The sequence below is a fragment of the Alligator sinensis genome, unplaced genomic scaffold (assembly GCF_000455745.1).
Source record: "Alligator sinensis unplaced genomic scaffold, ASM45574v1 scaffold1059_1, whole genome shotgun sequence".
Taxonomy (NCBI): Eukaryota; Metazoa; Chordata; order Crocodylia; family Alligatoridae; genus Alligator; species Alligator sinensis.
The window spans coordinates 1,731,817-1,759,037 of record NW_005842103.1 but is presented as its reverse complement, the minus strand read 5'-3'; the positions used below and the strand labels follow the sequence as shown (position 1 = coordinate 1,759,037).

The 27,221-nt window shown below is 40.9% G+C and overlaps 1 protein-coding gene across 13 annotated transcripts in view; it reads left to right on the top strand.

Moving 5' to 3' along the window:
- The window catches only part of KLHL13 (kelch like family member 13), a 108,279-nt gene that overhangs the window by 35,792 nt on the left and 45,266 nt on the right, over positions 1-27,221 (top strand). The window contains exon 1 of one of the 13 annotated variants that reach the window (XM_025205070.1): positions 20,659-20,844. The exons of 11 other annotated variants lie outside the window; for them this stretch is intronic. In XM_025205070.1, coding sequence (XP_025060855.1) covers positions 20,747-20,844 — 98 coding nt within the window. In that variant the 5' untranslated portion in view covers positions 20,659-20,746. Of the gene's footprint in view, positions 1-20,658; positions 20,845-27,221 lie in introns of those variants that run through there. One more of the 13 variants, XM_006024445.3, reaches the window with a different exon arrangement.

Below are 27,221 nucleotides of genomic sequence, written 5' to 3'. Positions count from 1 at the left end.
ATGTAGTTTCCTCATGGATTTGTGTTGTTGATGTTATCTCTTGTTGGAGGATTGCCAAGTAAAGTAGTTAAATTCTAATTTTTGCAGATAAACTGTTTGCTTTGAAGTATCTGATTTGATAGCTGTGGTCCCAGGGCAACCTATTAATTACTTGTGATCTCTAAGATTAATTATTTTAACAACTTGTTTTAGCCCACTTGTATATTAGGCTTTGAAGAGGAGGTTTTTCCTCGCAATAAATTAGATTTTTCTGCTTGAATCAGTTACTGTCACCGTTCATAAATGCCAAAAGTTCCTTCCAGGATAACAATAGGGATTTAGTTAATTCCGGGATACAATATAATTTATTGTATAAAAGGTGCAGTGCTTTTTGCCAGCAATTGTTTTCCCTCCAGCAAGGTGCTGATGATCAGCTGAGGTAGGAATGCAAGCACCTTCCCTCTCTGCACTTTTCCTTTACTTGCTACATCCTTTTTATTCCCTGTTGTCGTGAATCACAAACTTTCTGATTGTAGAAATGCTGGTGTGAGGTTGTGTGTGGGGTGGCGGGGGGAGGGAGCTAACATTGAGTATGTTATATTACTGTTTTGTTGGTACCTCCCAATTCCTAGCTCTTAACCATAGGGATGTAGTTTTATTTGTTTCACTCCTCTTGCAGTTACATTCCTGAGATCGTATTTAGCAGTCTGATTTCATAAAGCTTATCTTGGTTAGTTAATGTAATTTCTGGTGGAAATGTGCTTGGTGGGGATAGAGCATTGGAAGTCTGTGAGATCCCTTCTCTGCTGTATTGTGTCGACCAAGACCACGAAGCAAATTTGGAAGGCTTTTCTATATGTGATGCTATGAGCTTTTGAGCTAATGATTCTTTGCCTGCCATTGGTGCGTATTAACTATAATGGTGTATTAAATCTATATGTAAATGGTTAGGAGCCGTGGAAGAGGGTAGTGCTTCTGAAGACTGTTATTTAGGCAAACATTCCTATCTCCTTGGAGAGGTGGTAGTCTCGGCTTCGTTCCACAGACAGTAACAAACTTCTCGGCATTGAAAAGGCAGCAGTTCCAGCATTGAAATGTTCGAAGCGTACTTATCTATGGCCTTTCCAGCTACGTGTGATTGCTTTGTCTGCATCCCTTGGAATTGAGTACCTGGACACCATCACAAGCATTGTTGGGCAGGAAGCCTAAAAGTCTCTCGCCACCTTCCTCCGCTTCCTATAAATGCCAAGGCAAAATAGCCTGGGACATCCCCGTGGCTTCCACTATCGAGTGATTTCAGATTTGAATCATGTAAGAGCTGACTGAATGAGAGTTTAAATTTCTTCCTGCTGAGCCAAAACCTTGACTAGACCTTGACACTTGACCTTTAGCTCAGCAGTCCCTAATGAGGAGTTAGGTGCTTTGCTGAACTGGTAAAAAAAATGCAGCTATCAAATACTTTTGAATGTTTGAAAATATATAGTTCTGCTTGCACAACTCGGCAGTCTTGGAGCGGCAGCAATCACTCGGTGTCACAAGGCTGATGATCGCTGCAACATTTCCTTGGCCAAGCCCATAGGACAGCATTTTTGCAGATCGCAGCTTATGTGGTGTGCAGCAGTTTCTTCCTTGATTTGGAGCGATTATATTATGCTTGCCCTGAATTATCTTCTTTCTTTTGCTTTTGAAAGAAAAGAACCTGTGCATCCTTATAGCAAGCACTGTTTTCCTCTCAGTTTAATAATGCAGTAGTAACATTACATTGTTATAGTTCTTCTTACCATTCAGCATATTACAGTTAAATAAAAATCTATCATTGCACCATTGTTTCCGAAGCTGTTGTGCCTAAAGTAAGATCTCCTCCAATTGCAGCTTGCTGCCCTTGCTTCCCAATGCATGTTGTGAACTTTTTTTGGTCTGTTATACGTGCAAAGTAATTGTTCCAATAGCTATAGGAGCCGAGATTTTTTTTTCAACATGTGCAAATGTGTTTCAAGTATAAGAATGCATTAGACCAGGGGCGGGCAATTATTTTGGGTGGAGGGCCGCTTACTGAGGTTTGGCAAGCCATCAAGGGCCACATGACAGGCAGTCAGGGGCAGATAAATATTAATTTAAAATTTTTTAGGGGCCCTGTGGGCTAGATCTGGCCCGCGGGCCGCATTTTGCCCACCTCTGCATTAGATGCTTCCTTAACCTGACGAAGGGTGTTTGTGCCCAAAAGCTTGCTGAGAAGAATTTTTCCAGCTATTTGAGTTGGTCTAATAAAAGATACCAGGTTTACCCAAAGAATCTTGTCTGCTTAACAAAGCCTTGTCTTCCAATTTTTTTGGAAGACATCAGGTCATTCCAAAAACTCATACTACCAATATTTTAATACTATAATTAATGGAAATATACGTATGTTTACTGACAGGGGTGCCAGACTATGGGCCCTGGGCAGAATCTGGACTGTGGGGCTGCTCCTTGCAGCCTGGATCCAACTTGGGGCGTGAAGGCTGCCTTAGTGGCCATCACAGCAGTGAGGGTCCAGGGTCTGACAGGGATGAGCCAAGGAAAAAGGGTCTCATTTCCAGCGTCTTCCAGTAGCCTGGTGGGCCGGATGGAGATGCTCTGCAGGCCATATGTTTGACACCCCTGCTTATTGGGATGTGTGAAATCCACTTAGATGAGGTTCTTTGGGTAAATGTGATATATCTTGTATTAGACCAACTAAATAGTTGGAAAAATTGTTCTTCATAAGCTTTTGGGCACAAACACCCTTCTTCAAGCATAGGGGGAGTTTACTGGTGTTTGTAGGCTCTCCTGGGTGGGGTAGAAGCTTAAGCCAATATGCATAATGCAGGTCTGTGAAAATGCAAATGTGCAGCAGGGAAAGTCAGAGGGGATAAAAGATGATAGGTACGAGACGCATAGGTGTGGGGGAAAGGAGGGAATGTAGACCTGGTCATAGACTGTAGCTGGTAAAATGTAGAGAGGTTGCCTGGGGTTATCAGATGGCAGGCAGGTTATAATGTGCCATAAATCCCAATGTCTATATTTAGTCCATGAGTTTTGGTATCCAGTAGATTTATGAAGTGAAGTTCGTAGGCTCGTCTATGAAAGGTGTTTTGTAAATTCCTTTTGAGGGTTAGAACTGAGAGATTGGAGAGAGAACATTTTTTTCCAATTGTCCGTAAGCTTGCAAACAACATTTTTTCCCAATTATTTAGTTGGTCAAATAAAAGATATTACATTTATACAATGAACCTTGTATGCCTGTGTCCTTCGACCAACACAGCTGCAACCAACAGCCCTGAAATCCATTTAAGAACTTTACTTACTCCTGCCTCTTAAAATATGAGCGTCACATTGTTAAGCCTGCCACCATTGTATTAGTAGCTGAGCTTGGTCACATGCTTGTTTATTAAACAAATTGATCTTATTCAATTTAGACCAAGTTGAACAAAGATGAACATGAAAATCTGTGTTGATAGAAACAGCCAGTGTACATGAGGCCAGAATGAGATGTGGGGGGGAAGCCAACTGAGAAGAAAATGTTTGTGCTCGGACTTTTACCTAAAATCCAAGAGTTGTCGGAGGTTTACGGTTAACTGCGGTAACAAAACATTATCAGCGTTGACAAATTGTTGGACTCGTTTCAAAGCTAATTGTAGAAAATGAGGTCAGATCAAATTTTCTGTTTGTTTGTTTGTTTGTTTGGCTGAAGATGCCATGCTGCTTTTATTGGAAAGATTTGTAGGAAACTACAAGGCAAAAAACTGCAAGTTTAGCTCCTGCAGAAACTGCGAAAACAACCAGAAAATTCCAGGCACGGTGTTGCAGTTTAATCTGACCCATATGCTAAATAACCCAGCTTCAGCTTGCTTAGCTTCAGATACAAAACAGGCAAAGGTGTTCGCAGTTTTATCTGTACTTCAGTGTATTCATGTTTCTAGATTAGCATTAATGATGCCTGGGCTGGGTGCTTGGGCATAATCTACTAGAGTTAATCCTCAATCCTAGATCTCCCAGTGTAGAGAGGTGTTAAAAGTACTTAGCACTTTTACACTGCACTTTTCATCTGCAAATCGTAAATGACTCTACAAAGATGAACGTTATCCCCATTTAGCCAAGGGAGAAAAACCCTTGGAAATTAAGTAGTTTGTGTAAAACAGGAGTGAATCAGTTGCATAGCTTTGCAGAAAACTCAAGTTATTTGATTCCCAGTAGGTTAACCTTTAAAAAAACCTCCCAGATCAGAATTAGCTCTTTGCACTGTATTCTGCTGCACATTTTCTTGCGCTGTGTTAGTGTAGTTGCCCCGTACCTCTTTACTAAAATCTCAGGAAAAATGGTATAATTATAATTAAAGCCTATTAAAATCAACAGCCAGATGGCTAAAAAATGTCACCCAAATGTCAGTTCCATTTCGTCTCTAAAACAAGCAAAAGCATTGGCACTGCTAACCCATGTTAAAATCCAACGGTGCAGGCTACACCTATTGTGGGCAAGGTTAGCTAAGCAGCTGAAGTACCTCCATGCTATAGGAGAAGAGTACACTACTTTAATGTTTATAAATCTTGATCAGATCTAAAGGAAAAATGTCTTGCCACTTCCACTAGGTCCCATTCTAAACCCTTGGTACAGTTTGACCTCATTAAAATAGGGTTTTATGAAATAAGAGATGCTTTGTTTAGTCGGGTAGTTCACATAGTCACCAGAGGGTGGCATAACTGATTTTTCTAAAAGACACTTAAAACATAGCATCAAAAATACTATGCATAATTGCATTTTAAAGGAGGCTTGGCACGCCTAATCTTATTCAAACATTAAAATTTTGATCTAAAGAAAGTTGGATCAGTTTGGCCTTTTAAATTTAAGGGAGAGTTTTCAAAAACATACTCTGTGCTCTCTTTCAAAATGCAATTCCTGCATGAGGGAATTTGTGTTCGTTTTTATAACAAGCTTTTTTTTTTTTTTTTGGTTAAAATGTTTAGATTTCTAATTGGATCATAGGAACAGGAGGAAGAGTAAATTTGTCAAGCATGGGGCTGGGAGACTTAACTTTTCCCTGGGGTTTTGTACAGATTTTCTGTATTACAATGAGTGAGTCCTCAAAACTGCCTGTTTCCTAATTGGAAAATTAACACTAATACTTGTCTACCTTACAGGTGAGTTGAAGTGTTTCAGGCTGTTCAGAGGGCAGCTGAGGTGCAAGTTGATTTGAGTTAGTAGTAAGGTAATGCAGAAACTATATCTTACTGCAAAGTAGATCTTTGAATATGTGTTAAATGAATGTTCAAGCTGTGTGGGGATTCCTAGGTATATGTGCCCTAAATATAAGGACACGTATATAGGAGCAACTGAAAACAGTGTCAGATAAATTAATCTTAATTCACGTGAATTAAGATTAGTATTAAACTAGTGTTCAAATCCCATTTTCAGTGTGCTACAAATTAATTTGATACGGTCCAAATTATATTTTTAAAGGAAATCTTCAGTTAACCATCTAAAGCATTTGATATTGAGCAACAGGTCTACACTGTTGGCGTTTACTTAATTGTTTAAATAACTTTAACTTAGTCTAGATTTGTAGCCTGTGTTGTTGAAAGCAAATGTTTGTGTAAGTTTCTATTGAGAGAACCCTAAGATGGCAGTAAATATGTCTAGGAGTACATTAACGGTATATTTGTATAGTTCATTGTACATGCTTGTGTTTTGTAATCTTATGTTTTGTAATTTTGTGTTTTATGCCTTCCTGTTTTGCAGCAAAGTAAACTAGGGGTTGTTCTCACGGCCTTAGAAGGCATAAAAAGACCTACTGAATATCAAGGGTGCAGGGATTGTCACTCTGCATTAAACAGAATTTTTTTAAGGCTATTAGAATATGATTAACACTTTTAGGGCAAGTGCCAGTTTTCTAAATCTTTGCTCCAGCTACTGCAGAGGTTATACATAAAAGGCAAGCTACGAAGAATGACAAAAACAATGCTAGGATCAGTGGTCTCACAGTGGAATAAACAGTAATGTGCCTAAATAAAACTTGGTACTACTCCATCTCCGGACTCCTTTCAGGATCGTGGAGTCAGTAGTGACTTCCTAATTATATATTGACATTTGATCATAAATTGGGGATTTAATGCCTTTATGCATGGGTTAAATGTTCATCAACCGGCATCAAAAGTTACACTTCTTAATCTTGTGGCAAAACCCTTGAGTTTTCAGGAAAGCTAGAACATCCCTGCGTTTGAGTCAGCCACTTTCAAAGGCTGGTTCTTTTTTCAGACTTACTTTCTCAGCTATCTGTCTGTAAAACGCAGTCGAAGGATAGATGAGTTAAGCACCTTCAGGGTCAGGCCCAGGGACTTCTAGGCTACATTTGAGACAGGAGCTAGCTCTAATCTGAGATTACATGTGGTGGTGACGGGATAATGCTAGTATTCACACCAAAGGGAATCAATAGAGAGCACTGGTTTGTTTTTTTTTTTGGAGAAAATAAGCCACTTTCAGCACAAACACAGAAGCACTGAAACATGAACGCTTCCTCACCTGCGCTAGTTCATCAGCCTACTTTGAACAGCTGCAGTCTCTTACCCCCCCCCAAGTACCCTTATGTCTCACTTATCTGCTACCCTCCCTTCACCTGCCTCCTCTTGACCTGCTTTAAGATTCACAGTGGGGATTCCTGGGCTAGGTGCTGAACTATAATTGTTTTGTATAAAAGACTACTATAACTTTATTAGAGATTTTCCTGCCCCTGGGGCAGGGGGCTGGGCTCGATGATCCTCTGGGGTCCCTTCCAGCCCGAGTGTCTATGAAATCTATGAGATACATGGGTATTGGTACGAAACTGTAGATTTTTAACTTTAACCTTTAACAGTCTACATTTACTTATAACATACAATCTTTTCTGATCTCTGAAATGCCTTACCCTTGAGAGCACTGACTACAGGGACCATCCCTTTGCAAATTCTGTGTGTACAGATTACATCTTATTTTTCCACTCAAAAATTGATGCGTTTCTTTTCCTGTTTAAAATGTTTTTTCTCTGTATTTGGTGTAGTTTGCTTAACAGTGAGCATACCTCAGACAAATCCTGGAAGATTGGCATTGCAAGAGTTAAAGCTGTGCATTTGCTATAATAGTGTGTGTGAATGAAAGGGAGGAAGCAAATACATGTTGGTCATCCATGGAGTACAAACGTGGAAGATAAGTGCTTGATGGAGAGAGGTGCAGTGATTTTCTTTACTTAATAATTCCCTAGGTGTTTGGGGATGAAGTTAATGGGGAAGGCACTTTGGGGTTTGTTCATTTTTTTAGTTCATGCTGAGCCTTGCAATATGTATTGCTTAAATCCAAGGGCAGATCTTCAGGGCTCTAGGCATGTTCACTCCAGATTAAAAATGCAAGTGTAACAGCACAAATGGAAGTAGACCCAGGGCTTCCCTGCACCTGACAAACCTGGTCCTGCAGCTTCTAATTCTCAGCGTGACCATTTCTAGCACTGACTCCCCATTGCATACAAGTTGAGGAAGGAGGTGTGCTTTGCAATGGGCCATTGATGCCGGTATGTTTGGCTGGTTCTGAATACATGGGTGAGGGGGACTTAGCTGAGGCATTCAGCCCCTTTGGCATGTGCTCAGATTGAATATGGTTCCAGTGGAGGTGCCTCACCATGACTGCAGCTGTTCTGGCATTGCATTGCTGTAAGAAATGGTGGTTCAAAGCAAACAAGTTTCATGTCATTAGAGATTTATGGATCAAATTTAAGGCCTTTAGACTCTACTTGGAAACCAGAAGGCACCCCTAATAGATGATGGAGAAGTGGGGTTATGCGAGTTATTTCCTAGCAACCAATGCATGCTGCACTAGCTTCAGTTCCAAGAAGGTTTAAGATTAAAATGCACTTAATTTCCTAGCAAAGACATGGACCATGGTGGTAAGAGCGATAGCTGAAGGAAATGGTCAGAGAGAGAGAGAGAGGGGAGGGCAAGTCCTGCTCACTGCTGTTAATTTTTCAGCAATCAGAAAAATACCCGTTCCAAGTATGAACCTGAGTAATAAATAGCACAGGTCTTCCCTGATACTTCCTCTGTCCCAATAGAGCATCCCTTCTGTCTTGTCTCATTCCTGTCCTGATCTTCTTTAAAGTAACATTAATGTTCCTAAAAGCTCCATTCACATGCTGGTGGACTAGGACTTTAAGAGAAGGGACACGATGTAAAACCCCAAGGTAGATGAGCAGCTACCTGGAGTTGCTGTTGGAGCTCTGCTTGGAGGAGTGTCAGTTTGCCGAAGGACAGCCCCATCTGCGGTTTCTACGTCTGCAGGATTTCAAACCCATGTCTTGTGTCCTACAATCACATAAATCAAGTGATCTGCACCAGTGCACCCTGTACCTCTCTTCTGGCTTCCATGTTCTCTGAGGGTCGCAGCATGCTATTCTTTCCCAGCTTGGAGAAATCCCCACCTTCCCTGCTGGCGTGGTGGTTGGAAGGGGGTGAGGGTGCGAGGTATGACACAATGAATCCCATGGCCTTGCAAAACCAGACAAAGGACATTTGACTGAGACTGTTTAGTTGTGTTCACTAATAGCAGCTTATCAGTGGAAACCGTGGGTATAAATTGTAAGCTTGGGGGAAATTTCCAAGAGCACTTAGTGTCATTTGCAGAAGTTGCTTAGAATTCAGAGAGACTTAAGCTCCTAAGAACCCTGATCATTTGAAATTAGGCCGTAGACTCCCAAGCCATTTACTTTTTTTTGCTTAGAAGTTGTCATGGGTAAGATTTTAAAAATGTGGCCACTTCAGTTGCACAGTTTCTCGCCAGATCTTTCTGGTTTTGCAGATCCAAGCATCATAATATTAATACTATTCTGCATTTTCATGGAATCAACTGAGAGCTATTAAAATCTCAATATAATTTTGTCCCTGGAAACTGCCAAGTCTAACAACTTTTCTCGTTACTTTGAAATTCTTTCATGCAAGGAAACGTGAACTGATTTGGTTCTCTGTTGTCATTAATTACTTGCTGTCATTTTCACTAAATAAAGGATGCAAGATGTGCAGTTTGAAACTTAGAATCAGGCTGCTGAATGAATACCGAAACTGTTACTTTTAAAATCTGCCTTTGAAAATGAATTCATTTTTCACTATAACAAATTTGGATGCAGCTCATTTATTTGAAACTTTAAAGCAGTGATTCTCAACCCGGGTGTTGGCGGCACCCTGGGATGCTACAAGAGCTTTTCAAGGGTGCCATGAGGGTGTAAAGAAGTAAACAGATAATGTAAGCTCAGGCTTGTCCCTGCCCGGCCCCTCTGCAAAAAGGTAAGTGCTGTAATACATGAGTTAGTTTTTGCAATGCAGTGCTGGCTGATTTACAGAAGTTATGGAGGAGGGTGGGGTGCCTTGAGTCTAAAAAGGCTGATAATTAAAAGAATAATGGAAAAATGGGTTTGGAAGGTATCTTCAGAGGTTGCCTAATCCAAGTCCTACAGGATCGCCCCTGTCTAATCTATCCCAGATAAACGTGTCTAACTTTCAGTTAACCACTTCCGAAGAGGGACATGCTGCACTGCTTAACTGCCTGAATACTTGGTAAATTCTCCCTGGTATCTAACTTAAATCTCCCTTGTTCCAGTTTAAATCTATTACTACTACTCCTGTCCTCTACAGACACAGAACAATTGATTGCCAGGTTCTTCTTCATAAAAGTGCTTTTTTTTCCTATTTAAAGACTTTATAAATGCAAAACTGGGCCCACAGTCAGTGCAACAGACAAGAAAACCATCCATGTCTATGGAGCCTACACATTTATCCTGATCCTGATCCTGGAAAATATGTGGTGGTGAAAAGAAATAATCATTATACTCCAGAATGAGTGCTCTCAAAAAATGCTAAAGGACAGAAAGAACCAACTGCCAGTGTGAGAGCAACTTTCACAGATCAACCTCTCCACCTCTGATCTCACAGCCCTGGCGCTGTAGCGAGAACTACATCCCACCTTCAGAAACTACATCCCACCTTCTGGGAATGAAAACCCATGACTTTATTGGACACTGAAAACCATGGAGTTTTCTAACACAACCAATGGCACTTACGGTTCATTTCAATTTACCTGCTCGCTCTGCTAAGCTGCTCTGTAGGTAATAAGAGCCATTTCCATGTTTGAATGGTCTTGTAATTTGACATAATTATTTAATCTATTTCAACTGTAACTACTTCTGAGGACTACTCTTTGCTAACCAGTTTACTACCCGTTTCCCTTTTAAGTGACCGCTTTCATTTACATAATAGGGTTAAACCAAGGTAATTGTTTTTCCTGGCAGTACCTGCTTATTTCCCAGATCTGAGGGAAGGGCTTTTTTGTGCCTGGAAACTTGTCTAACATCTCTCCCAGTTATCCAGTTGGCCCTATAATGAATATTGACAAGCAACCCATTTCCCTTGTGCTGGTCATGATGGTCATGGCTGCAACAATAATGCTGTCAAATCCTTCCTCAGTCTTCTCTTCTTCAAACTAAATCATTCCATGCTTCCAGCCTTCCCTTTTGTTTGCTTTCTGGACCTCTAATCATTTGCTTTGCATCTTTCTTCTTGAGGTTTTAGCATTGATTTCCCCCCCCGCCTTGAATTTTTCAAAGAAATCACGGCTCTTACTCCTGTTGCTTTCATAATTAATGAATTAAATTTCTTTCCTTCCTTGGGGCTTCCTTTTGACACTTGAAGACAAATAAATTTAAAGTGGTTTGTGATTATACATACCAGGATAAATTGAGCCATTTTAATTCTTTCCTGCAACAGTAGTTTTTCTACACTAATATTTTTAACACTACAACAAATTAAAACCTCACTAGATTTTCTTTATTATTTCTTTATTTAAGAGCAAATTGGTTAGTCATTTTTGTATAAACTAAACATTAATTTAACAGTGCAACTATTGGTTCAGCTATAAAATATTTTGTCTCTTAGGTGTTTTAACAAAGTTTTTTTTTATGTACTCATAGACCATTCTGGGAGGCATAAATCACACCTGATTGTGTGTAGCATGGATATATTCAATGGCTTTCTATTTTCTTTGATGAAATAACTAGTACTCTGAAAACTTTTTCAGCTCTCATAAGCTGTGTTTGTGAAATTCACTTTCTTGCAGTAAATGGACATCTTTGAATGGGTTCCAGTGCCTGCAAAATCTAAACTTTCAGATTTTATGCACATTCCTAGTATTTATGGATGCAAAAATGATCTTATGTACATACACAGGATGGGAATATTTCTAAATCTGCAAAAAACCCTGTTCGTTTGTTTTTTTTTTTCCAGGCAGGAGGAACTTAGAAAACTAACTGGTTCTCTTAGGTTTCTCTGCCACTGCTGGAAATAGTGTTGGGAAAGGGATGAAAATGCATAGCTGAACATTGCAAGCAGCTTGCAAACATTATGAACAAGGTAGAGGCTATTGAGCACTTCACTAAAGACCAGGGATGAGAATGAAAGGATGTGCTTAGTATAGACTCTCACCATTTCTTCCCAGTAGGGAAAAGTCTTTTGAGTGGGAGACCAGAGAATTTTACCTCCTACCAACATGAAGGAGTTGAGCATGCTCTACTTTTCAGCCACCTACAGTGTGTACACAGAGGCTTTTTATTGGGAGGCGAGTGGGAAACCATTTGAGATGAAATGAGTTTCATTATTTTGTATTTGTCCTCATGTGTAATGTTCATCCTTTTCTTATTCTAGAGACAACTTCAGGTTCTCCCCATCAGTACTGGGCTGCGTGTCTGCTGCAACATGGAATCAGTGCCCTTCAAGGGTGGTGTTGGAGGATTGGGGGGCCTTTATCGAACAGATCATTAACTGTTTCTGGCTTCTCAGGGCATTGTTCTTGGCCCATATTTATCAGACATTATCCAGTCATAATACAGTGGTTCTGATTTGGATGCCTACTAGTTTATGCCTTCATTATCTCCCAGGAGAGGTGCATGAAACCCTAACCCAGCCTTTGCAATTGGTCCTGTAATAGTTATACGTGTCCTTACAGGCTTCTCAATCAAGGCCTCTTGATGGCAAAATCTATAGGCTATTTCAGTGAAACCATGAGCTGGTTTATAGCTCTCTTTAGAAGTAGAGTTGATAGATACTTTTATCATAGAATGGACTGCAAAATTGTGGCAGATGAGGCTTCTTTGGTTATGTTTAAAATGCAACAGCAATTGCTGTGTTGTCCATTGCTATTTGGCACCCAGATGATATGATCCAGCGTGTTACTGGATTGGCTGCAGCCACAGTGGTTTTGTCTGGATTAGCAGAAGAGATTGAGTTTAGATTTCGGTCCTCCCCGAGATGACTGTAACCAGCTACATCAAATAAATAAATTTTGCATAAATAATAGGGGAAAGATCAAGTTAGCTGGAGTAAAGCCTATCCTTTGTCTGGTGTGGGCAAAATCTGCAATCTGTTATGGCCTGTGGAAGGCTCTAGCTGTACTGGTAGATATAAGGAAGTTGGATCAATGTTAAATCTATGGTTGGATGCCTACTGTTCAAGCATTTGGTATAGCATTATACCAGCACAGAGGCAGGCTTAACCATAACATAGCAGAGCTGCTGCTCCATTGTAATCTGTACCTAATTCTGTCTAAGACTGGTTGAAATGAGAAAGTTAAACTGATGGGCACATATTCCTTTTTGCACACTGCATTATATTGACGATTTAAAAACCTTAGGAAACATAGAAGAGCTCCAGAAGAGTGCAACGGAGAAGTTGGATGCAGTATGTTGTGGTAGCTTTGTTCTCCTCTAGTCTATCCAGCGTGGAGGTGTGTTGCAGATGGGATAAGGGTTAGCGGCACAACCGGCAAAGGTAATTTCTTTGTTTAAAACAAGTAAGTTGTTGCTATTCTGTTGAAATAGCTGATCACCTATTTTAATTGTCATAGAAATTAATGCAGTTAATCTGCCATAGCTTCCATATTAGTTTCGCATGAGTATTTCCTTAGTTGGGTCTTGATCTCCATGTAAGTTCAGTATAGCCAAAATGTATTATACTAGGTGAGAGTAGTAATAAGCTATGGAGTTCAGCTAAACTACTAAGGTAGGTCATGTAAATTACGAGCACTAAAGGAAAAACTATGGGACAATGTTTTAACTATTTATTTGCGTCTATACATGTCTATTTATTTATAGACATTTTAATTTGCTGTCTATAGTAGATGAAATATTTACATCCCTCTTGACTGGCACTCCTCTCCATCTCCCCCTTTTTTCACCTCCTTAATCATCGACCTCTTTAATATTTTCAAATCATTCTGGTCTGTTGGATGAATGTGCTCAGGCATGTTTTAGTCGGTGGAATGGCTCGACCAATAGACCATAACAGCTGCAGAGAAGTTTTTACTTAAAAAAAAAAATAAATAAAAAAAATCCTTTGTAGTTCACAGATTGACCTAATAAAGCCAACTCTTGCTTTGACACTGCTAAAAATAATTGGCCCAACCTGGCTGCTGTGATTGTGCCCAAAGTCTGTGCGTTCAAAAGTCTTTGAAAACTGTTAAATATATGCACACAATCACCTTGAAGACGAGCATAGTATTCTCAATGCTTTTAATATAAATGCAAAGCAAAAAGCATTTCTTGCTCAGCCACATATAGCCAGCAGAGTTAAATGGATGTATGTTTTCCCTAAGTCTCTGTATAAAAAAAGTAAAAAACTAGAGTATTGTGGAAATTAATTTATGCATTTGCTTCCTACAGAAGAGAGCATGCCAGAGTGAAACAGAGGCTTTGATTGTGTCTGTGGTGCGATCTGATTACGTAGCAGTTTGAGAGAGAGAGATTATGAAGTTTGATCCAAAAGTGACAGCCTCTTACACAAAACCTTGTATAACCTGTGGAGGGCATGATTGGGGAGGTCGAGGCGTAACCCATATTTTTGGTGCCCTGGGCAGAAGAGGCGTACCTTCCAGGGGGCCGCTGCAGTGCGGGCAGGGGGGCTCCAGGCTCCCACCTCTGTGACAGAGCAGGAAGGAGTAGGCAGGACCCCTCAGCCAGGGTTATGCTGGTTGGAGGACTGGAGGGCTCTGCCGAAGGCCATGCTCAGCAGCGGTGTAATTCAACGATGGGATTAACCCCCTGGCTGTAACCTCCCACTTTCTCTCTCATTCTCCCCCTCTTCCTCCAGAGCCTCAAGCCCCCTTGGCTCCCAGTTGCTCCCTCCTGCTCTAGTTGCTGGAGGCCGTAGCTGCTGAATCGTGCACCCCGGCTCTGTCAGCACCCGGGGCTCATGCCCGGGGCTAACTGTGCTACTGACCGCAGGTATTTCTTTCAGCTTGCTCTTACTTAGGTACAAGACAAAGTGGAGAGTTCAACTGAGAGCTCGTGTTGCTTTTGAATGTCTGTGGCAAAATAAAACTCAAGTAACAGCAAGAACTTTAAGACAGTGAGCTACTTGGGTTCAACAGCTTGCTCTCTCAGTTTAATATATTTATTGAGGAAACGTACCAATATAACATCTCTAACCATAACGCACGGTTACAAAATGTGTTCTGTATTAATACATTTGGTATTGCTTGTTTAATTCTCCTAAGCACTCTCCCCCAAGAAACATAGTGCTCTGCCATTTTTCCCCCCATTTCTGGTATGTGGGTACCTGACATGCAATATTTTGCTTGTTTTTAAAATGATATTTCTGAGTGTCTGCTATTAATGGGATTTCTACCATCTGGGTGTTGCTGTCTAGAGTATGTTTAAGATATTCCCAGAACTATCAAACAAAGCTCATGGTTTTCCTTATTTGAACCCCTTTCAACGATGTCATTTTCTGTTGTGTCCGTCTGTCTTAACATAAGGTAATTCTTATATTGGTAACAGGACAGTCCATTATGACTTGGGGGTTTGCTGACTGGAAACTAGGCAGAAGACTGGGTAGATGTGCACCTTATAGACTAAATAAATAAGATATGTGTAGAGCACAAGCGTTCCTGATCTCACGTTCACTTCATCGGGTGCATCAGACAACTGGAAACTAAGCATCTTAGTCAAGCTGTCTGCCACATAGTCTGCTGGTCTGAAACCTAGCTGAGAAAGTCCCCCAAGAAACCCTTTCCTATGGGACAGGTCTTGGAAGGGAGCGAGGAAGGGGAAACGGCTCTGTTCTTTGAAGGAAAGGCTTCCTAGTCCGATAAAGGGCCCCATTGTATGTGCGTGCATACAAAGCCGCTTTCTCTGAAATGGTTGCATCCTAAAATGTTACTGCAGCAAGTTCCTAGTTTGTGGGAAAACTGCTGAGTGGGTGGATGACAAGCTGCAGTATTTTGTGTTAAACATGTGATGCGTGCCCTGAATGGAAGTCTGACTGATGCTTTACTTAATTTTTAAGGATTTGGGGTTTCATTCCCTTATTTGGAAGTAGCTCTACTTGCATTGCTATAGAGACAGTGCTTGTCCCATTATAGCCTTGTGACAGCAGTAGGATTTGTCTCCAAACCTGTTTTTTCTTGCGTTCCTTGTTCCCATCCTACCCTTCTCCAGTCATGGTAGTTCCTTCCTCATTACTCTCTTCGGGTTGGCCAAGACTGTTTAGAAGAATTAATCGTGTTTCAAGGATAACTGTCATAGATTTCCTTCTGCCGTGTTTTCAGAAAAAAAAAGCACATTAGTGATGTCTAGAAACGCGGTTGTTTCAAGAATGTACTGGCATCTGCATTCATTGTTACTCTGAGAGGGATTTTTTAATTTTTTTGCAAAAATTCTTCTCTGATTGTATTTTGAATCACTGAAAGGCTGAGCGCTATCCAAAGCAGATTGTATAATTCTCAGGAAAAGTCTGCAACTATTTTATTATTTAATTCCTGGTTTAAAAAAGAAGCCCTGCTTAATGAAAGAGCAGTAATTTGTAATGCATTTGTCTGGGACCTCTTGATACACTGTAATTGTAAGAGAAGAATGACCAAGTTCACATGGCCACACGCGCTCTCTCTCTCTCTCCTATTTGAAAATGAATGGTTTTGCATATCATGGAGTCACTGCGAGGAGAATGCACGCAGTCCCGTTGATTTTAGTAGGGCTCTGCTTTGTGCAGCAATTCCCAGGCTCAACTGCGGGAGTTAATTTGCCATGGACAGCATTAACATTTCCAGTTGTGTAACCTCAAAAAAAGGTTTATTGGCTGACTGTAATATAGTCGGTGTTGTCAAGGCAATGGACTTATTGTTTGCCTTCAAAAGCAACTCCCCCCCCGCCCCAAGGTATCTGCAGTAGGATGGAAGAGAGGGAAGGGGAAGGGGAAAGGGAAAGGGAGGCCCTGTTGGAGCGGGGCAGGGAAGTGGTGGATAAGGGAACCATTATGTGAACACTAAATGTGCTAGGAGCCGTGATGCTAACTGTTACACAGCATTATTTGGTCTCCCAGATTCTGGGCATGTGCCTTGAGCCAGCTATGACGGTCCTGAAACGAGTTAGGTTTTGAGTTTCTTGACATTCGATGGGCATGCTTTGCGAGCTTTAGTTCTGGTTTATTTTTGTGGTTAAAGTAGCCCTTTGTGGTAATTCATGTGTCAGTTCAGCAACTTAATAGTTATAAACACACACAAGACCAAAGCAAATTGTAATTTGAAGCTGGGTTTCTAGATTTAGTTGGAAGTGAACTACTTTACAATCCTTTTTTGACTCTTTTGTAGCCTGTAACAGGTTTGAAATGGAAAGCTGGGTTGGAAAAGTTGACTTTTTTTTTCTTAAAAAGAAAGAGAAGAATTGGTTCGAAAACCAGAAAAACAAACATGGTTCTGAATTTCTGTTTACAGAATTAATGTTGCCGTTGACTGGTGCCTGTTTGTGTTTGACTGCTGTTGTGCCTGCTGCTTTTGTGATACGTGAGCTCCCTTTTGATAATGTTACTGGCCTTTATTTTCATGACCAAGTAAATGTCTAATACTCTGTTAGCCCAGTGTGTGCATGACAGTAGGAGGTATACCTCTCACTGCTGCCATAACATCCATAACCGTAGCCACTCCTAGTTCTCTGTGCCTAGATTAAGTCAGGACTCGAATTGTCAGGGTTTTCAGTTTGTGCTGAAAGTGGTTGGCACAACAGTGCGGAAAATCGCACTCTGCATACCTTCCCTATGCTTTTTCCTGTTAGTCTCTTAAAAACTATAGGAAATGAGAGTGGGAAGGGACCTCAGGAGGTCACATCCAGTCCAACCCCTGCTCCAAGCAGGACCAGCCCCAAGTACATCATCCCAGCCAAGGCTTTGTCTACCTGGGGCTTAAACACCTCCGAGGATGGAGAGTCCACCACCTCTCTGGGGAGCTTGTTCCAGTGCTTCACCGCCATCCTTGTGAGAGAGTTTTTGCTAATATCCAACCTCAACTTCCCTTGCTGCAGCTTGAGCCCATTGCTCCTTGTCCTGCCATCTGCCCCCACTGAGACCAGCCCAGCTCCGTCCTCTTTGCAGCCCCCCTGCAGGGAGGTGAAGGCTGCTATTCAATCCCCCTCGGTCTTCTCTTCTCTAGACTAAATCAGCTCAGTTCCCTCCGCCTCTCCTCACCAGTCACGTCCCCCAGCCCCACAAACATTTTCATTGCCCTCGACGGGACTCTCTCCAATTTGCTTCCTCCAATATTACATACAAAAGCAATGTTTGCCTCTTATGGCAGGCTCCTGTTTGGGTCAAGGATTGCATTTTCACCATTAATTATGCTAATGCCCTCAAATCGGTGACTTCCTGATTCCAGTTGCTGAATAATATAATAAGCTATCTTGATACTAGAGAAACAGTTTTGTATACATTTGTCCCTATTCCTTGCACTGGATGATTAAACCTTGGGGAAAAAACAGCGCACTGCCTCCAGTTAGTTTATGTAAGTAGGTAGTTCCACTTTGCTACTGAAAAATTTGCTTATTTCTAGCAAGACCCAAAACTTGCTTTGACAGACTACACATTTTCATTAATTGGCTTAACTAGTGCACTCAGCATTTAAAAGACGAGTTTAAGTAGAGGAGGGAATATACATGCTTTAGAAGTGCTAAATTGTTTATTATAAAACTATTGCCAATAAACTGTGCTATAAAAATCATCCTATTCGCTCTTAATTTACAATAATTGATTAGACTACGTTACCTTCAAATGAAAAAAAAATACTCAGGATAGGTAATGAAGTTCCTATATGGCTCTGTGCATTGAATTACCTTTGTGGGATGTGTACTTTCAAGTGACCCGTGGAGTCTTGCTCCTTGGCAATAGGTTGGTGTCCTCATTGCTACTGTAATGTTAGTCAAGGGAGGGGACTGGCCGCATTGCTAATGAGCACGCTTCTACTGCCTGAGCCAGTGACGCAGGTGACATTTTGAGATTTGTTGAAAAACAAAAAACAAACAACAACCCAAAAAACAATGAGTCTGTTTATTGGCCCTAGCGTTTCCTGTTGATCTTTGCAGGTCTATTAAACAGGATCTTTATAGGCAGCCCTCTTGGTTGAGGTACTGCAGAAGCATCCCAACCTCTTTGCATTTAGGCTGTTTATACTAGGCATTAGGTAAGATTTAACTGTATCATCCCATTGTGTTTTAGGCTATACGTGTAACTTTTGGCTTGTGAAATCTGTTTTGGTTCTAATATGCACGTTAGCCAAGATCCAATTACTTTTTCACCATAATATATTTCTAAACGGTGGGTTCAGCTAGGGCATGATTTAGACTGTCAGTTGACGATTTCTGCGTGCATTGCTTGTAATGCACATGCTAGGTAGACATATTTGTGTGCATGCAAATACGTGTCCCATCCACTGAAACTATCCTTACCGTTTGCAAAGCTGTAGTTTTTCTGTAAGATGACATGGTGCAAAGAACAGCACCATATGCTGGAAGTACACCTGCATGACATTTTTTTGTTTTTTTAGGAAGTACTGTAGTTGCCCTGAACTAGTTGTTGCCAGTTTTAAGCCATGTGTCAGCAGCATCGATCTTTTTTTCAATGTACTGTACTAAGAAATTAGTCCCTTAACTGCATGCCAAAGAAGCATAAGCTGGGTTTGGAGTTAAATGATATGATAAGGACCCTCTTTATAGGCTTATGTCTTGTCTTGTGTTTAAGCTCCTGTAACTTTAAACTTCCTGGTTATGTTCTAGGGGAAAACTTAAAAAAAATAAATCTTGCAATGTTAAGTGTTATCCCAGAACAAATGCCTACAGTCTGGTTACAAAGTTGAAAGTAAACCTTCAGATTGGAAGTGTTGACAGTCTCTTCTCAGCAACGCTGTTACATTTCTTTCTATAATTTTTTTAATTGACAGAATGCCTGGTTGGAATAGTAGTGGGAAATGTAAATGCCGGCATAGTTTCCGTCTTCTACCGGTGTATTTAAAGAGGCTGTTTATAGTGCTGGGGTAGAATAAAGCCATGGGGTAGAAAATCTAGCTTGGTGTAGTGGCGTCCTGCCATATATAGAAGAGAATCTGAAATCTGTAGAATCAGTCTCCTGAATGTGTTGGTTTAATCTATGATGCTGGTAAGCTCACATTGTGTTTTTTAAATGAGCATTGTGCTATGCATTTAAACCATTGGGCAGTTTTGTGAATAAGATTTAGTTGCCGCTTTTTGCATTTTCCTACATACATACATTTCTTATGCATGGAGCCTGAATTGCTGTTCTTAGCAGCTTGCCTTTTAAACATCCCTCTCGGTCGTCAGCTCCTGGAGGTCACCAAATAGATCACGGAGCTGCATAGTGGTCCCTGATGGACACCTGCATGACCGCCTGCTTCGTCAGTACTTCAGGCAATTTGTGAGCCGTTCAAGAGGGGGGGCACTGAATTAGATTGTTGATAGCGTCCCTCCAAGACTGCTATTAGCAGCACGCTACTCTATGCTTCTCTACTGCAGAAGACAGAGTGATATTTGTGTTCCCACAGCATGTTGTAAAATGCATGAGATTTTTGCTCATCCTCCTTGGAAATAAGCATAGGAAAATGAGAGCAACCTGAATCAGAAGCTGTTAGAAGAGCTTGCAGGAATCTGCAGCAATTTATACTTATTCTTTTATTCTGCCTTCCTAACTATGGATTAGAAGACCTGATTATTTTTTGCAATGGGCTTTTTCCATAATGGCATTCTTGTATTGTTTGGTCAGAGCTTGCACAGGAGGAAAACAGGCTGCTGAATTTGGTCACTGATCTCTATTAGCCGTGGCCTAAGGCTATGCTGAGATTTATATCCCATTTGTATTGTTGCAGCTCAAAAGAAGAATGTTCAGAGGATGACAAGTGTATTCTGAGTAGGTATGTTGTTTCATTTTCATATGAAACCCATTTTTTTTTTCCTGCTACCATTGGTCAGAAATCAGGTTAATAAGAGCAGAATGTAGCACAATGCTGCAGTGTCCCTGTTTTAAGGTAGAACAATAGCATTACAAAAGCTCTTAAAAAAAATTAGCTGCTTTTATTAAATAAAACTGCATTGTGCTGGTGCTCTCAGTGCAGTCTCTTTTTTTTTTTTTTCCTTTTTTTTTTTTTTAAACATATACTGCAGTCAACGCTTCCCTAACGAGGTGGCACTATTGTTGAGTTAGAAGGATAGAATCATCATATTGCTTTAGGGGACAGCAGGATTTAAAAGGAGATGCCTCACAGCCCTATTTTACAGATTGGAAGCATCGGTTTAAGGGCATTGGCAGAATCGTTTGCTTGTTCCTAGCAGCAGCCACTGCTGTGTCAGGAGTGTGGAATGGAAGTCCTAGTTGGTAGTCTGTTATGGAAACGCTGTTTACTGTTATTGTAGTACCGTGGTGACAACATGCCATTGAAATGGAAAACGAGCTCTCCTGCTATCTGGAAATTCCCAGTTCCTGTGCTTAAAACATCCAGGTCATCGCCACTTTCTCCAGCATACATGTAAGTGAGAGAAATGAGGATAATAAGGTGGGATTGCTTTCGTGAGACTCCCCTGTGGCAAAATACCCTGTTCTAGCTTTAATGACATTGGCACTCAGAATTTGATCTTCTTTTTTCCCCTTTTTGTATAGAACCTCTAGTTTTTACCCTGTTTTCTTTTTTCCCCGTGATGGATGTTTTGTGTCGAGTCTTTCCTTTTTCGTTGAAATGCAGAGAGATTGTGCAGCCTGAACCATGTTCCCAAATGTATTTAAATGTTCATTGGAAAGTTCATGTTATCGTCAATTTGTGACACAGATCTCGGATTAAGAAGTCTAAGCGTCTAGGCAGGCTTCGTTCATAGGAAAGGATAACTCCCCCCTGCTTTTTACACTTAGATATCAGACATGGACCCACCTGATTTATTGTTGTGTACTTTGGTAGGTATTTTACTTCTCGAATGATGAAGCTTGTTTCAATCTTTGCTTTCTTAATATGGAAGACAGTAAATGAGCATCGTTGAACTTACCTTCTTTTGTGTGACATGTATATGTGTTTATGCAGTTAGTATATGTACCATAGGATTTTTCTACATGTACATGTATTTCAACATGCATAAAATGCCTGTCTGAATTTGCTTAGGCAAAGCTGCTATTTCAACTTCGCATTATTGCTTTAAGTTTTGTATTGGTGTATACAGGTGGCTTTTTCTTTAGAAGTATGAAATAAAGCCAAAAATCAAATGCACCATTTTTTTTATTTTTTATTTTTTTGAAGGGTGCAGTCACAAAATTTTCTTTATACTGGGAATGCTAATTTTCATATTGAAGTCCATTTCATATTGCAGACAATATGGTATGTAAAAAATAAAAAAAATCACCGTAATAAAAACAGCTGACTTTTCAGTAGTATTCTTAGCTTCAGTAGTGCCTTAGCTATAGTGTTAACGCTTTGGGTCTATATTTAGATTTAAAAAATCTTGTCTCAAACCTGATTGTATATAGTTGTTGCTTTTATCTGCTAGGGAGGGTATATTTTGATGCCTAGATGCGTTTATAGGTGCTATAAATATTTTTCTCTTGTGGGGTCAGTCACTCTTTGTAAGAGGCAAAGTATGCCTAATTCCTATTGTTCTTGTTTGAGAAGTAATGTGGTGAGAGATGACATACAATATATAGTCTCTTCATTTGAAGTGTATTTTCCTGCATGTACTGCAGATGTTTTATCAGAGACTTCCACCAAGCTTGTAGTGTTACCCCAAAGCAGTGTTATTTCAGTTAATTAGAGGCTCTGAATGAGAGAGACGTTGTCCAAGACAGTAGTGCAATTCCCACTCCTTCTTTGTGTTTGTAAGAGGCAAAGTATGCCTAATTCCTATTGTTCTTGTTTGAGAAGTAATGTGGTGAGAGATGACATACAATATATAGTCTCTTCATTTGAAGTGTATTTTCCTGCATGTACTGCAGATGTTTTATCAGAGACTTCCACCAAGCTTGTAGTGTTACCCCAAAGCAGTGTTATTTCAGTTAATTAGAGGCTCTGAATGAGAGAGACGTTGTCCAAGACAGTAGTGCAATTCCCACTCCTTCTTTGTGCCACCCTCCAAAAAAAAAAAAAAAAAAAAAAAAAAAGTTTTGCGGCCTTTAAATCCATTTTGGGAAAACTGTCTTAAGTGTTGTCTGGTATTCATCTTGGTGGATTTTCAAATCATGAGATTTAAGGGACCGTAAGACTTCAAAAATTAAACTGTTCTGTTCTGAGATCCCTGCTGCTCGTGCAGAGTAAGATAACGTACTTCATGCGTCTGCTCTGATTCGTTCGCCTTGCTGGCCGTGTGCTCCAGCATCTTGCATTGCTATGTGGTGTCGGCTGGACCAACGTATTCAAAATATTTGGAGCAAGTCGGTAAAAACACTTCACTATTCTTACAGTAGGCATGTCTGAAGCATGTGGAATATGAGAACAGCAGCTTTCACGGTATTGTACTGCTAGCATTTAAATGTCTAAGCCCACATGTTTCTACACTGGTACAATGCTGGCATTAGCAGGACTCTTACATGTAGTGTAAATCTATGCAGGTGAAAAAGACGGAGAGCAGCATTACAAAATGGAACCAGTTTGATTAGACGATATGTCCGATTCTAAAAATAGCGTCCTGATCCGGTTGTAAGGATACAAAGGTGATAGAAACTCATGTCCATTGGAAAGATATATGACATATTTGTCTACATCTCCATGCTTGCATTTCTCTTTTACGTGCAGTAGTGTGTGTGTGTAAGCAGACCTAACCTTTTCCGATACCATGACAAAGAGTAAGTGGAGAGTAGAAACATAAGTATTGGTAATGTGAGCATCCTTTGACTTAAAATGACTCCTTATTGTTCTTAGAAATATATATTTCTATGTTTCCTAAATACTGCTTGCAGTCGCGTATAATCTGAACAAACCTTCATTCCTCTAACTGGTTAACTCTGACACCTAGTGATGTGGTAATCCTAATTCATACTAACTTTATAACAAAAAAGTAAATACGCTGCCTACTTTAAGGTTAAAAAATTTTTTTTTTCTAATTGGTGAGGTGTAATATCCCACATTTCAGTTGTTCTAGAACAGTTAACTTTGGCTCCAAACATTTCATCCTGTTTCTGGTTTCCAAATGGCCTACCAAGTAGCTAGAGCAAAAGAAAGGGGATTAGTGCACCTACATTTCATTATATTTTTTGACTCGTTGCTAAGGGCAAGGCACCTAACTCCTGCCTTGGTTTCCGTATCACTGTAAAATGGGCTCCTTACACCATATTCTGTTGTAGTTAAAAACACGGAGTCTAAAGCTTATGAGCACATGCAATGTTTTGGTCGAAGGTTGCCATGCGAGTAAAAGGGATCGCTGTTATTGCCACCCAGAAGAGCCCTGTATGTTCTGTGTCTGGGTCAGTTTAGAGCAGATTTATTTGTGACTTGGTTTGACACTGGTTTGAAAGGCTGCAGGAGCAGTATAGCGAGAGCGATTTAAGGGAGCCCCCGGCTGGAATCGGTTTGCATAGAGGTGGTAAGGAGCGTGTGCGTCGTGAAGTCGTTTTTTCAAGTTGAGCCTGTGATTTGTAGCCTGGGGTAGGCAGAGGTCTGCGCTCTTCAGGGACACTAGTTGGGACTTTTTCAGGGGCAAAATGCTGCTTCCTTGGCACCGGGAAGGAGAGGGTGCACCACATTTCATGACCCCGACTTGCCGCCTGGTGATGCTACGGATGCTTCTGTCACTAATTGTTAAAGTATAACGAGCACGCAATCTGTATAAATATTTTCAACTCGTGTAGAATGGAAGAAGGAAATTGTTTAAACTGTTGGACGAAGGTCCAAATACTGTTTGATGAAGATGTACCCGAGTAACTTAATGGCCTTTTGTTGAATCAGACAAAGAGTTGGAGGTTTTCCAGTGAGCCGTCCTTTTGGCATATGTCTCGTAGGTAAAATCTGGTAGAATGAGAGCTGGGGTGCTGCCACGTGAGCGGCATTTTTATGTGTGAAACCACTTGACTTTATAACACGAATTAAAAAAGCTATAGATGCATGTGTGTGTGTATGTGGGGGAGGGGAGTCATTTAAAATTACTTTTCACTTCATGCCTCTAGTCTTGCTCTCCAAGCATCAAAGCAGATAACATAGACTCGTGTGCTAAAATCTGAAGACTAGAGCTGTTGAAGCAACCCAGTAATCTTATTTGTGGGACATACGTTTGAACTTGCTTGTTCTATGTTGACTGCTCTTGGCAGTATTCATCAGTTAATATTAGTCTGGTCGTATGAGCAGTTTTCATTAGAGCCACAGAGAAAGGAATACAGCTATAGATGAAGAACAGGATGTTTCTTCATGTTTAGGGATGCCTTGAAAAACACAATAAAATATTTACATGCAAAGAGACATTGGGTCAATTTAAAATGAATGCGTTGGAGTGGGGATGCTACTCGCTAGACAGTGTTAATTTGCTCACAAAATACTGTTTTGAGGGAGATATATTGGTGCTGGCTGAGTGGTCTGGTTTGTTGAATGTTTCTTTGTCACTTAAATTAGTTTCTATTGGGATGTTGCAAAAGAAGTTTCCCCAAAGCCGATAAACCATTATATTCTTCTCTCCCAACTTATGCAAATCTCCCTTTGACATGTAGGGAGGCCAACCGGAGAGAGTCAAGTACCACACTGCATCTCTGAAAAGAACTGCTTGTCATCGGTAACAGTAAAACCAATCAATCAGTCAGTTTTGCTTTTAACTAGAAATCACGGTGATGCTTTCTGTAGAGGATTTTTTTTATCTTGGCACATCTCAATTGGTTACCAGAAGGGTTGCAACCTGTTCTGCAAAAATGAACGCACTTAACTGAATGAATAATTCTTCAATATGTCTTGGTTAAAAATAAGTCATATTAAAAAAACTTGAAAAATATCCAGTTTCTAAACTTAGTGCCTTCTGGCTTTATGTTCTACAGAGATTTGTTGGCTTTTTTTTCTGTTGGTAAAAATGAGCCCTTCAGTTTGGTTTTGATGGCAGACTGGGTAGCATTAAGAGAAATAAAGTAGCTTAAATGATTATGCAAATACCTTGTCATCAAAAGGTGTACAAAATAGTGTAGCTCATGCAAGTCATATATATTTTTGTCTGGAGTCAGGAAATTACAGTGGAGTAACGGAAGTCATTTACCATATAGAAAAGCAGAATGAAGAGTGTTAGTTTTCTGCTGTTTTTGGTGTATTTTCTTGTTTTGGTTAGTTGTATCCTATCAAGCCATTAATTACACTATTAGAGATGTTGGGTTTAATTTATACGATACAAGATACATACGTTTAAATTTGAAGTGGAAATATAAATGAAAAGGGGTTGCTTATGTAAAGTAATCAGTGTACCAGAGATCGCCCATAGGAGTTAGCTCTTTCTAAAGAGACCATCCTCTGTGCCATCGGTGTTAGAAAATCACATCCAGTAAGTAACAATTTTGATGGCCCTCTGACTGCTTAAGACAGTTCACCCTATATTCACACCACAGCAGCTACTCTTCTGTGAATTTTGCTAGGGTTTCCCTTTTAAGCAATGATTTTCTGTCTAGTTTTAGGATTTCAGCTAAAAATTAGCATACGGGTTGTTAGGGGGAAAATCCATCCAGAAGTTCATGATAACAATAAGTAGAATACTTAAATCAGCTGAAATATGAAAAAATAGTATATATTATTTAAAGATTCATAGATTGTCAGGCCGGAAAGGACCTCGGGAGATCATCGGGTCCAGCCCTCTGCACCAGGCAGGAAAGATAACTGGGGTCCGGCGACCCCAGCGAGGTGACTGTCTAGTCTCCGGTTGAAGACTTCCAGGGTAGGCGATTTGCACCACTTCAGGAGGGAGCTTATTCCATAGTCTGGACACCCTGGCTGTGAATAAGTTTTTCCTAATGTTGAGCCTGAATCGGTCTTCCAGGAGTTTGTGGCCATTACTCCTGGTTCTCCCCTCGGGTTCCCTGGGGAACAGTTGCTCACCGAGCCCTTGATGCACTCCCCTAGTGTAGCGGTAAGCTGCTACCTGGTCTCCTCTCAGCCTTCTCTTCCTCAGGCTGAAGAGTCCCAGATCCCTCAGCCTTTCCTCCCATGGCATGCCGTGTAAGACTCTTCTTTGGACTCTCTCAAGCGTGCCCATGTCCTTGCTGAAGTGCGGTGCCCAGGACTGGACGCAGTACTCCAGCTGCAGTCTCACCAGTGCTGAGCAGAGAGGAAGAATCACCTCTTGGCTTTGCTGGAGACGCTTCGGTTGATGCACGCCAGGGTGTTATCTGCCCTGCTGGCTGCAGCATCGCCCTGCCGGCTCGTATTCATCCTGCGGTCTATTATTACCCCCAGGTCCCTTTCGTTCGTGGTGCTGGTCAGTTTGGTGCCCCCAAGCCTGTAGGTGTGTTGGGGGTCACTCGTCCCAAGGTGCAGCACTTTACATTTCTCGACGTTGAACTCCATCAGGTTGTGATCCGCCCAAATTGCCAGCCTGTCTAGGTCCACCTGTAGCTGTAGCCTATCTTCAAGTGTGACCACGCTTCCTCATAACGTGGTCAGTGAGCTCTTCCCCCCACATCCAAATTGTTAATAAAGCTGTTGAAAAGTACTGGACCCAGCACCAACCCGTGCGGGACACCGCTGCCCACTTCTTGCCAGGATGACACCGATCCTTTCACTATGACTCTCTGGGTCCTATCTTGCAGCCAGTTTCTCACCCACCTGACTGTCTCAGAGTTGAGCCCACAATCCTCCAATTTTCTTGCGAGGACATCGTGAGATACTAGATCAAACGCCTTTTGGAATAAAGGATAAAGGGCAATTCTCCACCTCCTCATGGTGGTTTTTTGTTTAGCCTTTTTATTTGTGCTTGT